The sequence below is a fragment of the Sinocyclocheilus anshuiensis genome, unplaced genomic scaffold (genome assembly GCF_001515605.1).
Source record: "Sinocyclocheilus anshuiensis isolate Anshui unplaced genomic scaffold, SAMN03320099.WGS_v1.1 scaffold567, whole genome shotgun sequence".
Classification (NCBI taxonomy): Eukaryota; Metazoa; Chordata; class Actinopteri; order Cypriniformes; family Cyprinidae; genus Sinocyclocheilus; species Sinocyclocheilus anshuiensis.
This window is the reverse complement of record NW_015549600.1, coordinates 470,030-483,316: the sequence shown is the minus strand read 5'-3', so window position 1 is coordinate 483,316 and position 13,287 is coordinate 470,030. Positions and strand designations below refer to the sequence as shown.

Here is a 13,287-nt window from a genome sequence, read left to right as displayed (position 1 = left end):
GGTGCTGAATAGAATATTATCTCAGTCATCCTTGGATGAGCTACAGCAGGAAACTGCATCAGGTTCCACTTCGGTCATACAAGAACAGAAAGCTGAAGCTCACTGAACCGGGACAGTTGAAGACTGGAGAACATCGTTCTGTCTGATGAATCTCGATTTCTACTGAGGAATACAGAAAGTTGGGAATTTGAATTTGGCAACAGCAGCATGAACTGACCCAAGCTGCCTTTGGTCCATGTCATAATTACCGTAATTACAAAATGAAAAGTTACACAACTCTATGATGGCTGGATATAGCTACATTAAACAGTATTAGTGTCTTTCATTTTTTTCAGATCATTCTTGCGCACTTGTTAACTTTCGTTAGACTTGAGGCCTATGTGAAGTGACTTTAAAGTGAAATGAATCACTACTCTATTCACAAGGATTGTGTTATTTCACCATAAAATTATATCTTTTGTCACTAAAATCAAACTTGAAAAGGGAGGCATTTTGATTAATAACCGTTTCTAGCAGTAAAGACGTGAAGCAAAACAGAGACAACATTTTTGAGACACAAAGACATTTTCATAGCGTTTATTCAGCATCGGATACTCACAGACCATAACTATGAAAATATTAACTTCACAAGCCAAAAGGTCAAGTTTAACAGAACATTAATATATATGTGCTGGGTTGAATTAAGTTCAATGGGAGACTTTTCTGCTTTGACCAATGAGAAAAGAGAAAGCAAAGTGCTCAGAAGAGATTATTGGGTCATCTGGGCCTCGATGGCTTGTGCCGTCCACTCCGGTGCTGCCTGACTGATCTTCTCCAGGAGGTTGTTCACCTGGAAGCACAGTGACTGAATCTGCTTGTCCCAGGTGGGCAACGGCTCTCGCGCTGACAGAAATAAGAGACTTCATTCAATTTTATTCATGGTTAAACAGTTTTTATACAACATATTCAGCCCAAAACCAAACTTACTTTCAAAATGGACAATGCTATCTATCTGGTCAATGAATCCATTCATGCGACCTTCAGTAATCATTTGTGACGCTATCTTTTCTGCCTGTAGGAAAACAAAGATGTGTATATACAGTGCATCCGTAGAGTATTCACAGCACTTCACTTTTTCCACATTGTTATGTTACAGCCTTATTCCAAAATGGATTAAATTAATTATTTTCCTCAAAATTCTACAAATACCCCATAATGACAATGTGAAAAAGGTTTGTTTAAAATCTTTGCAATTTAATCAAAAATACAAAACGGGGAAAAAAATTCACATGTACATGTATTATGATCACGGTGTGGATATTCACTGTACTTCAGAATAACAGATTCTACATCTTGACCCAAATGACCCAAATAAGAATTTTCACCGGATATTGTCATCTGAACAAATAAGAAACAAGTCTAAAACTTTTGTTCTGACCAACTGAGGAAAAAAGCATTGCAATAAAATCGCACTACCAATGGTGATTAAATCTAACGCTCGGTTAGCTCATATCACATAAAAACCGTGCAAATTATTATTATTGTTATACTTTGTTCTCAAATTGCTAATATTAACAACATCAGCATTGCATGACTACATGTATGTAGTGTGTATTAGCGTTACATATAGATTTCAATTTCTGTACAGTCTAATCCCATTCGAATTTCATACAAAGAAATTCTTTTAACCCAAAAAGCAAATTATTCTTTTTTAGAACTGGTTCTCTTTGAAATACAAAACTTGTGTAATCCCACGTAGGCTAACTGTAATCAGATGCACATTTAAAACTGGAATATAATCTAATTTCAGTCACTTACTATAATATAAACGATCCGCCACTTGCAGCATCATCACATGCGATATATGCCACTAGCTGGGATGCCTTCTTTATGTTTACAGACGTGATGTAATGACACAGCGGCATGCTCGAATTTCCCGCGAAAACCTACCAGTACCACTCAAATTAGAAAACATTATTATAAGCTTACCGTTGTGGATCGGGCTAACGTAAGAGATCGTTCTGAACACTGGCTGGTTATGTACTTCCTCAAATATTGATTTCGGATCGTTTTTAACCAAAAAAAGTTATAGACTGCAGCTTTAAATTTTAATAATATTTCACAATATTACGGTTTTTCTTGTATTTTTGATCAAATAAATGCAGCCTTGGAGAGCATAAAAGACTTATTTCAAAAACATTAATTTACAATAGACCTTTCCTGACACTCAGTCAGTCAAGCACAGCTGTACCTTTGCAGGAGGAATCTCCAGAAGAGCTCCTAGCTCTTCAAACGTGATGTTATTGTAGAGTTTGCTAGCAGACAGCAGGTTGTGCTCAATGACTGCTCGGTCTAGGATGCTTGAACCTGAAAGCATTAGACAAGTATTAGTCATTAGCTTAGCAAAGAACATGAATAAATGACAGTACTAAAGCATAACATGTAATACCATCGGCTGTGGTGGCTTTCTGATGCGGCATCAGCATGGCAGCAAACTCTTGCAGCTGGTTTCCCCGAATGATTCGATCCAGGTACATTTTTTCCAGGATGCCGTAAGCGGCGAGTTGCTGACAGCGTTCATCCTTGAAGAGCGTAGCCAACATACGAGAGCGCTGCTGACCTTTTGGACACATTGAGAACTGATTATATAATGTGACCAGCTTCAAATGAAGCTGAAACGGTTTAACCACAGTTCCAGCCGTTTAATCTTAATGATGTAATAGATGAAGAGTACCTGCAGAGGCCAGTATAGTGCAGTGAAGCGCATGCTTCAGGGCCTCCAGACGCTCAGTCTCATGGACGATGGATTTGTAAGAAAGCTCATTGTAGCGCTGAGCTGCTTCAATGAACTTCCTCCGATAGTCCAGAACTCTGGAGTAACATACCTGCAAAACATGATGGAATATATTACAGTTCACAATAATCATAAAGCAGCCAGACATTACAAAATCACACACTGTCAGTTAGTAATCTAACAGACCTGAGTATTTGGATTCAATTACTTTTTGTATTGGAATGGTTGGGCCACAAAAACATTTGTTTTTATGTTTGTTTGTTTTTTTTGAACCACCAGTCATAGAAATATATAAATTGTATATGTAATTTTATTATATATTTTAATTTGTGTAATTTAAAAAAATAATTATATTATTAATATATTAATACATTTATATTTCAATTGTTATAATATTATTTATATTAATTTATTTGTTGTTTACATATATAAAACATCTGCAAACTGTTTTTCTAAATATAAAATCATATCTATATATCAATTTTAAAATTTTATATATGTGTGTGTGTTTTTAAATAACATTTAAATTAATGAATATTATAAAAATATAAGAACTGTATTGTAAGCTATTTATTAATAAATGTTTATTAATTAACAGCTTACAAGATAGTTAATAAATGCTTATTAGTAAGCTTTTTGGGTAAATAAAGCAATTTTCCAATTAAATTCTACTGATTCTTCAAAACTCCACTAAAATCGTCACAAATCTATTTGAAATACCGCTCAGCCCTATTGGATACTGTGCATTTTATACAGTATATAGTTCAACTGATGGTGCACCTTGTAGTGAATCTGCAGCTGTTCATTGGTGGATTCATTCTGAAGTAAAGATGCTCGGTTGATGTAGGCCTCAGCCTGAACTGGGTCATCGTCCTCCAAATACAGACGTGCAATTTTGAGGTAAGTGTCCAATTTATAATCCACATTGTACTGTCTGTTGAATCAGAAAAACAGACATGAACAACATAAACTAATCATTAGTGGCTTTGAGTGATATGCAGATGCAAATGAGAAGCTTCAGTTTGTTCCAAGAGAAAAGCGATCTTACTTTTGACCCGTCTCCAGCGGGATTCCCACAAGAACCAGTGCTGCGTTCCTCCAGTCCTCCTCTTTCTCATAGAGTGTGGCTAGATGCTGTCTGATCGAAGCCACCTGGAAGTGTATGAGATTGGCTCATACATGATCCACATGATTCCAGCATTGATCTGAGAGTATTTTTCACGACACATACCTGTTCTTCAAATGAGATGACTCTGGGCTGGATCTTCTCCAGGGTGAAGTGGCACACGGCTTTCGCAGTGCCGTCTGGCAGGTTTTGAAGGTGCGTGCAAAAGTCTGTCAACAGCTGTCTGGATATGACCAGGCTGACGTTCTCATTGACCACTGCGCAAGTGTGAGAAATAGCGAAGCTCGTCAATTTAGATGATGTAAAGAGAGGAATGTGTACGTTCTCATATTAAGTTGATTCTATTAATATCGGCAGACTAGCATATTGAATATTAGTGTACTTACTCGCTTCAACAAATGCTTTCAGTGCCTCAAGTTGTTCTGCATCAGTAAACTGAAGAGCCTTTTCTAATATTTGACGATATCTGTCAAAACAGTGCACAAAAACACATTCATTAGACTAAGAATTATTAGAATTGTTTGCAAAAAAAGAAGCAAGTGCTGTTGGGGGCAGGGCATGTTAACTCTAGAACATTTGATTGGACAAAACTTTAAATACGCCCCTAAATGCAAGATGAGTCATCAATATATTTGGTCTTTTTAACCAGAAAAGAAAGAGTGTGAAATGTTGTGTATGTCTGATGAAAGATCAATTTTTCCACCTTTAGGTGCACACTAGCATATACATTACCTCAAAGCAAACAGACATTAACTAAAAGTCTCAATTTTTAATTTCATTGCGTCTTTAATTCCGTAAATAAGTGCTATTTAAGCTAACTTCTTGTCATTACTCCAGCCCTTGCGAAACGTACCATTAAAGCCATAAATGCATTATCATACGAATATTTATTAATGATTCTAATAACTACTAACCATTAATAATAGCGATTTCGTACTATAACATAATTCGATCGTTATAAAAATACAAATCTAGGCCTATGCATGTTGACAGATAACGTTATTTCATCTGCTCTGCATATCCTCACGCTAGCTAAGTAAGGTTAGCCTGTACTCATCTCATCTGCAGCATCACATCTTCCATACAAAAAAAACGACGCAATAATTAATTCATGCAACAGACAGACAGTAAGTAACAATTCGAGTAAATGACTTGAAATGACATACTTCCCAGCTAGATCTTTGTGAGACCCGCTAGAGTTCATCAGCTGCGCGAGCTCCTGCCTCACGCCGCACGCCATTTTCCTCTGCGCTCACAACAACAACAACGGCGCGAGCCGCTAGAGCGCGCCACTCCATCTATTCCAATCTCCTTCTTCTTCGTTTTGTTCAATGGCCGTTCACTCGGAGTATTACCGCCACCTACTGTGTATCTTGCGCACATGGGTGATGAATCTGTATATGCCTATTTCACAACGTGACGTAAGCAAACCGGAAGTAGGGAAAATATTTTCCGGTGAAAGCGCTAGCCGAACAATGGCGGAGTCCAAAAGTAGTCAGTCGTGTAGTGTACCTTTGTGTTCTAATTCAAAGAAAAAGCAACCTCACTTATCATTTCATAGTTTTCCCATCGACGAAAACTTAAGAAAGCGTTGGATTTTGGCCATACGGAGAAAAGATGGGGCGGCATTTACTGTGAGGAAAGGTAGCACTTTTGTGCTAACTGTTAAGCACTTCACGGAGGATGAGGTCCGTGTCCATCCAGAGTCCGGTCGTAAGGCTGTGCCTTCCAGGTTTGCGTGGAACAGTTGGGGAGAAGTTCAATCACGCTAGACTCGGACATCAAAAAGAGGTGTTCGTGGTGCAGAGAAAGCAGTAACGTTGGATGTCGAAATGGAGAGTGCTGGTGCAGGAGGAGCATGATTACAACAGCCGTCCAGCCCCGGGTGAGTGTAGCGTTAACTAATACAATAAATAAATAAAAACATACAATTTTAATAAAAATCTAACTCTTTACTTATGATCTGCAGTATCCTCTCAGATTCTGAACACATCAACCCCTCCGGACATGTCATCTTTCCAGTTTAGGATAGGTATGTTACAACAATATATTTTCAATATTTGGAAATAAAGATCTGAGTAAGACCTATCATAAAGCTTAATCTAAATCAAATGGTTACAAGTTATAAAAAAATCCCGCAGTCTGCAGTGAACATTGTTTACTTTTAATGTAATTAATTGAAGCATGACTTATAGGGGTAGTTCACCCAAAAACGAAATTTGTAATTTACTCACCCTCAAGTTGTTTCGAATTTGTTCTGTTGGACGTAAAAAGATGTTTTGAAGAATGTGTGTAACCAAACAATTGCTCGTCCCCATTCACTTCCACAGCGTGAAGAAAAATACTATGGACGTGAATGGAAACAAGCAACTGTTTGGTTACACGCATTCTTTAAAATATCAACAGAAGAAATTTGTACATGTTTGAAACAACTTGTGTGTGAGTAAATGACAACATTTCCTTTGTGGGTGAAATATCCCTTTAATTAGAAAGTAACTGCTTTTTCTTGTAAACATATATAACACTGTAGAACTGTATTCACTATAGAACAGTGAATAATAGGAACATCATTTGTTGGTCACTTTTTCTTGCCTATTTTCTTCCTAGCAAAACATCAATGTATGTGCCAAAGTAGCATTGTGAGCTGTTCAGAGTGTACACTGTGGCTGTTTAGTAAAATATGATTTTATAACAATCATGAATTGTAATATCACTCGCTTTAATGTTTTTACTATACAGTTGGTATGGTATTTTTGTTGAAACTTTTTTTGCCTCAATTTAAAAAAAAAAAAAGTATTACATGTTTATATGAAATAAATGTTTATACAAAATAAATATGTAGAGTTGACTTTAAAGAATATCTAAATTTTTTGGTTTCATTCATGGCGATATGAAAAATGTCTTGCATAGTTTAGTGAAAGATTACTGTCATCTACTGGAAAACACCTTTAAAATTAAAATAACGTGGAACTTAAACTAAAGACACTGACTAGATGAACATCCTGAGTGACTTTATTACACTAATGTACAATCAGACATTCCAATTTCTTTTTTTTTTTTTTGTGTGTGTAGCAAGTGTAAAAAAAGTCATCAAGTGTCATGTCATTTAGATGAAGGGAACACTTTCTTTTAATTTTTTTAAATTTTTTTTATTTAAGCAAATGTCATTTGAGGTCCTGAAATACCCTGAACACTGCTCAGAGGTTAAAATGACCATTACTACATAAATAATGTCATTAAGCACAGAAAAGCATGTTGAATCCCATTCTCTTTTGTTTTAATCCTAACTGCCGAAGGTGCTTCCTTACTAAATTATTCAGTTACTGTTGCTATGGACTGTGAGATAACTAATAGGCTACGTTGAAAACCATTTTATCATCAAAAAGGTACTATTCAACATGAACTAAATCCTGTATGTATTTAAGTTACCTCGAGCTGATGTGGTCCCTCATGCTTTCTTAACGACCTATATAACATCTGACCCTATAATTACCACTTTCCCTGCAATAATATTTGAGACTGAAGTGTTCAAACCCACACAGTTAACAATAAATGAGTTTTTATTTAACCGCTTTGAAAATCATCCATAAAACCATAAAAGTAATCAGTTCAAAAAAAGCAGTGTCATGGCAACTGGCTCATTATACATACCCTGATAATCAAAAATAAATTGCTCAAAAAAGAATTTGTAGCCTTTGTGCAATTTGGATCTTTTCACATCTCCCTGCAAATTGTCAACAAAACGGACAACATCTGCTATTCTGACTTTTGGCAGATAATTTATCGACTGGGAGAAAACAAGTTGTTCGCAGTCCATTATGATTATGAATGGCGATCGTAGTGGTGCGCGACCGGAAGTACCGCTACCCTACTTCCGATCTCGGTCGCCATATTGTGAAATAGGCCTATTGCTATCAACAAAAAAAAATAAAAAAAATTGTAATGCCCCACCCACCCCAGAGGATGCATGTTCATCTCCTCCAGCTTCCACACTGTGCTCCTCAACCTCCGAGATGGGCAGAAGCATCATGATCCTCATCCTCAAACACTAAATCCTGTGGTCTAGTCCTGTAAGCTCTAAAACTGTTAAAACCACCTTAAAATATCTGATTATCACTCAAACACTTTCCCAGAAGGTCCACGACACTCACTGGCCTGTTCCTTATGTTGCTAAAAAGATTATGTCGCTGAACATCATATTTACTACATTTAAAAAGCACATGCTCTACTGTTTCAAAAACATCACATTCATCACACATACCATTTTCATGCTTCCCCATTAATGCAAGTGTTGAATTTAGTCCTGTGTGTCCCATCCTTAATCTAGAAATCATTACTTCTTCCTTGCTGTGCCTTCCATAAAACTGTTCTTTTTTCCCTACTGATTTCACAATACTATAATACCACTTACCTGTGCTGTTATTTTCCCATCTTTGTTGCCATATTCTTATTATTTTCCTGTTAATCACTGATTTTATCTCATTTCTTCCCAGAGGTACCTTAACATCCACCAAGTTTTTCTTTAAAGCTTCTTTTGCTAATTTATCCACTGTTTCATTCCCTACTATCCCGATATGTGTCGGTACCCAACAAAAGTATACGATTATACCCTCTATGTTCAGTCTGTACAGTAATGTATACATTTCTACTAGCAGGTCTTCTCTATCAGTTTTTGTCGACAATATACTTTTAAGAGCTGATGAAGAATCTGAGCAAATTACAGTCGGAGTCCTATTTGGCTTAATCTGTTCTACCCACTGCAATCCTACTATTATAGCAGTTAATTCTGTAGAATATACGGACAATTTGTCACTTAACCTTAAACTTATTTTCGTCTTAAATCTTGGAATGTACACTCCTATGCCCACTTTTTGTTTGATTGGATCCATCTGTAAATCTGTATAGAAGAATAAAATTTCTCTCATAAAAACATTGATTTCATAACTATTAGTATATCTTTCTTCTGCTTTTTCCCGGGCCTCCAACAATCTCATTTCAACAATAGGTCCAGGGATATTCATACCGCTACCCCATTTAATGGCATGTTGGGACAGATTATACTTCATTCTCCAGACCACAATCCTTGACCCACTGTTCATATTTCCATCCAAAACATCCTCCATTCTTTTTATATTCCCAACAATCATTTAAAATTGTGCGTGTACGATGATTCCTATTACTACCCTGTAGATTAACCCAATGCATCATCGCAAGCTTTTCTCTTCTTAAATCTAATGGCATCTCCCCCATCATCTGCATATAACGCCTTCCCAATGCTTAGTTTAACTCTTTCAAATATATCATTAATCATTAAACGAAATAAAATTGGGCTGATTACACTTCCTTGTGGAGTCCCATTCAGGATATCACACGATGCTGACATTTCTTCACCTATTCTTACCTGGAATGTACGCTCAAACAAAAAATCTAATATCCAATTATACATTCTCCCCCCATTCCGATTTGATTCAACTTAATTAACAGTCCCTCCCTCCATAAAGTGTCATATGCCTTTTCAATGTCAAAGAAAACCAACAAGAAATTCTTTCATTATTAGAGCTTTTTTAAATTTAGACCGATTCATATTTACATATTGGTGTGGCTGAGGAATGAAAACGATGTATTTTTAGCTTCCTGGAAAAAAGAATGATATTGTGATCTGACAGCCCTGTCACTAGATTATAGGTCTTAGTAATTCTTTCCAGTCTATTTGTAAATAATAAATCTATTTTAGTTTCAGACTGATTAGTTATTCTTGTAGGTTGTTCAATTAACTGTGTAAGATTAAAAAAATCTGTAATATTTTTAAGCTTTTTTCTTCCACCCTTATCACTCCAATTTATATTAAAGTCCCCCATCAATATAACCTCTTTGTTAAAATCCAAACTATGAAGGAGGTGTTTTAATTGATCATAGAACTCAAGCTTTGCTGAGGGTTGTAGGCTAGAATCTGTGATTGCGAAGTACAGTGAATATCCACACCGGTGCGTGACTGACTGCCACACATACTCTTCAAAACATTAGATTCATCAGCGCTGGAGCCGAGCCGGTGTAGTGCCGAAATTTGCACCCTGCCAGATTATGCACCCTGGGATTAGGCAATCAGGAAGCGACTTCAACGAGGGGGTGCATAATCTGGCAGGGGTGCAGAATTCGGCACTACACCGGCGCACAACCCAGGCAAACTAGATAATCCCGCACACAGCTGCGATTCCAGGTTTTCAAACAGAGATGGCGACAAAGAGGCAAAATTTACGGACAGTAGCTTTAATGTGCGGTGACTGACTGCCACACATACTCTTCAGAACATTAGATTCATCCGCGCTGGAGCACAACCCACGCAAATAGATAATTCCGCACACAGCTGCAATTCCAGGTTTTCAAACAGAGATGGCGACAAAGAGGCAAAATTTACGGACAGTAGCTTTAATTAACAGTCCCTCCCTCAATAAAGTGTCATATGCCTTTTCAATGTAAAAGAAAACAGCAACAAGGAGTTTTTTTTAACATCATTTTCAAATAATATCAGAGCATCCATTGTAGATCTTTTCTTCCTAAAACCACTCTGAGCTGATGATAATATTTCTTTCAATCTTTGGGTAAGGTGCCTTCATTCCATATATGATTATATAAATCCAATAATGCTTTAATGGCTACGTCTGGTACATTTTTTTTTAACATACTGTAACTGATCATGTCTCTCCCTGGCGTTGTTTTCTTTTAATTGTTAATGGCTATTTTTAACTCAAATATGAACTTTAGCAAAAGTTTTAGCTAAGACTTCTGTCTTTTCTTTATTCGTCATTTCGAATTCGCCATTTTTCCTTCCTCTTCAATTACAGGGATCTGTTTATAATTATTAATACCATTCATTTTCCTAATCATTCTCCATACCACATGGCATTCCAGTCTCTCTCCCAATTGTGTTACAGAATTCCTGCCAAGCCTTTCTCTTTGCACTTTTAATTACCCTTCTTGCAGCTGCCCTTTACTTCTGATATTCTACAACTGTATCTTGAGTTATTAATCTTTTTTAAAATCCGGAATGCCTTATTCCTCTCTCTAATTGCCACTGTGCACTCTTCAGACCACCACGGTACACTTTTCTTTTTCTTTCCATTACCTCTTATTAACGGTTTAGATTGGTTTGCTGCAGAAATGATTTCACCTACTATATATCTCCTCAATATTCCCTTCCAACTTCATATTTTTGAAATGTTCTTCACACAACACATAAAATTCCTTCCATTTTGCCTGCTTAAATCCCCATCTTGCACACTGAATAAAGTTTTGCTTTCGAACTGCATTCTGAATCTCACAAACTACAGCTTAGCAAAAGTAATTATGACTTTGATTTCTCTTTCTTCCACCTCTTTATCAGCTTCACTTCTCGTATGTCTTACTTAATTGTTTGCTCACAATCAGATCCATCACCCATGCTGCTCTTTTTACCTTTTATTGTATCCTACTTCCTGATAATCCATGTCTTGATCACTGTCGCCATCCGAAGTATCTCCCTACGCCATTCTCCCTTCTGCCATCTTTTTCCAGAAATGAGAAAGCATCGTAAAGCTTAAGTTAATCGTAGCTCCATTGGTTTCAATGGGTGTACGATGTACTTAAGCTTACGATGCTTTTGGGAAACACAGCCCTGGCTGAGACAGTTTCTAAATGATCTGTTATAAACCATATAGTCTAATCTATTTCACAACTACATAGTATCAAACACAAAGCCCAGTGCTAAAGTGCAGAGTGTCTGCAGAGAAAGGACAGTGTAGCAGACACCTGTGCATCTATGCATTGACCTAATGTTTCCTGTGGCTATAGAGTTAAATGGAGTGAATTTGTAAAAGCTCCTATAAATAAACAGCCTGCATTTTTCCTGCAACATCATGGGCTAATAGAATAGAATAGAATAGAATAGAATAGAATAGAATATTTGAGCTAGATGAAGTGTATTCATGAAAGATCCTAAAAGTAAACAGCCTGATTTTTTAATATAATATAATATAATATATATAATATAATATAATGTAATGTAATGTAATGTAATGTAATATATAATGTAATATATAATATAATATAATATAATATATAATGTAATGTAATATGATGTAATGTAATGTAATATAATATAATATAATATGTAATGTAATGTAATGTAATATGTAATGTAATGTAATATGTAATGTAATGTAATGTAATGTAATATAATGTAATATAATATAATATAATTAATGTAATGTAATGTAATGTAATATAATATGTAATGTAATGTAATGTAATATGTAATGTAATGTAATATAATATGTAATGTAATGTAATGTAATATAATATAATATGTAATGTAATTAATGTAATGTAATGTAATATAATTAATGTAATGTAATGTAATGTAATATAATATAATATATAATGTAATGTAATGTAATATAATATAATATAATATAATATAATATAATATAATATGTAATGTAATGTGATGTGATGTGATGTGATATGATATGATTCATATAATATCATATCATATCATATCATATAATATAATGTAATATAATATAATATAATTAGTGCTGTTAAACGATTAATCGCAATTAATTTTTCTGTAAAGTTGCTTTAGTAATATAATATAGTATAATAGAAAGAACTAAACGAAATGTATAAAGATCCTAAAAATAAACAATCAGAATTTTTACTTCACCAACACATGCTACTATATTTTAATATACACTCATGTAGTTAATATAATATAATATAATATCATATAATATCATATCATATCATATCATATTAATAATATTAGAGATATAGATGAAGTGTGTTTATAAAAGATCCTATTAATAAAAAGCCTATATTTTACTGTAACATGTGCTACTATATTTTATATACAATAATGTAACTAATGTAATATAATAATATTTTATATAAATTAAATCGAATAAATTTTTATATGTAAGGCGAATATAGGTGAGTCACTTTCTGATCATTTGTCTTTGGCATTCTTTTTAAAATATGATCCAAATGGCTGCATCAATATTTCTATTGCACTCTTCGTCCTTAAACGTTTATTGTTTACTGTATATTTATAAGTGATGCCATGTCATACATAATAACTGATTGCTTTTTTGAGTAATTTACTTGCCCAGTAAACATGAGTTCTGATTCAGAATCAAAATGAACATAGGAATTAGCTTGATATGATGACAAAACAAACAAAACAGTTCTTATTCTATATAAATAATCAATCATCTTTCTGCGTACGATACTGCACGGAAGTTGTGGCGTGACGTCGTTTGTTGTTTCCGGCGAAGGCGTGGCTTGATTATGGGATGTTAGAGGTGAAATGGCGCTCGGCGCGGTATTTTAAACAATCGTCTTCGTCTGCGAG

At 35.1% G+C, this 13,287-nt stretch overlaps 1 protein-coding gene and 2 long non-coding RNA genes across 3 annotated transcripts in view; 1 reads left to right on the top strand and 2 right to left on the bottom strand.

Annotated features, from left to right (window-relative positions):
- Positions 1-553: 553 nt before the first annotated feature.
- Positions 554-5,231, bottom strand: LOC107658677 (COP9 signalosome complex subunit 4-like). Its single transcript, XM_016447329.1, has 10 exons — positions 5,066-5,231; positions 4,286-4,365; positions 4,005-4,156; positions 3,822-3,925; positions 3,554-3,707; positions 2,714-2,864; positions 2,429-2,599; positions 2,231-2,346; positions 967-1,051; positions 554-882 (listed from the first exon to the last, which is right to left on the bottom strand). The coding sequence occupies exons 1-10, from the start codon at positions 5,137-5,139 to the stop codon at positions 749-751; spliced, it is 1,221 nt and encodes a 406-aa protein (XP_016302815.1). The 5' UTR covers positions 5,140-5,231; the 3' UTR covers positions 554-748.
- Positions 5,232-5,330: 99 nt separating this feature from the next.
- Positions 5,331-6,538, top strand: LOC107658660 (uncharacterized). Its single transcript, XR_001630810.1, has 3 exons — positions 5,331-5,784; positions 5,869-5,931; positions 6,507-6,538. It is a non-coding gene; the product is annotated as an uncharacterized LOC107658660 (long non-coding RNA).
- Positions 6,539-7,471: 933 nt separating this feature from the next.
- Positions 7,472-13,287, bottom strand: part of LOC107658676 (uncharacterized) — a 13,802-nt gene continuing 7,986 nt past the window's right edge. Inside the window, exon 3 of the long non-coding RNA XR_001630812.1 lies at positions 7,472-7,974. This is a non-coding gene — a long non-coding RNA (uncharacterized LOC107658676). The remainder of the gene's footprint in view (positions 7,975-13,287) is intronic.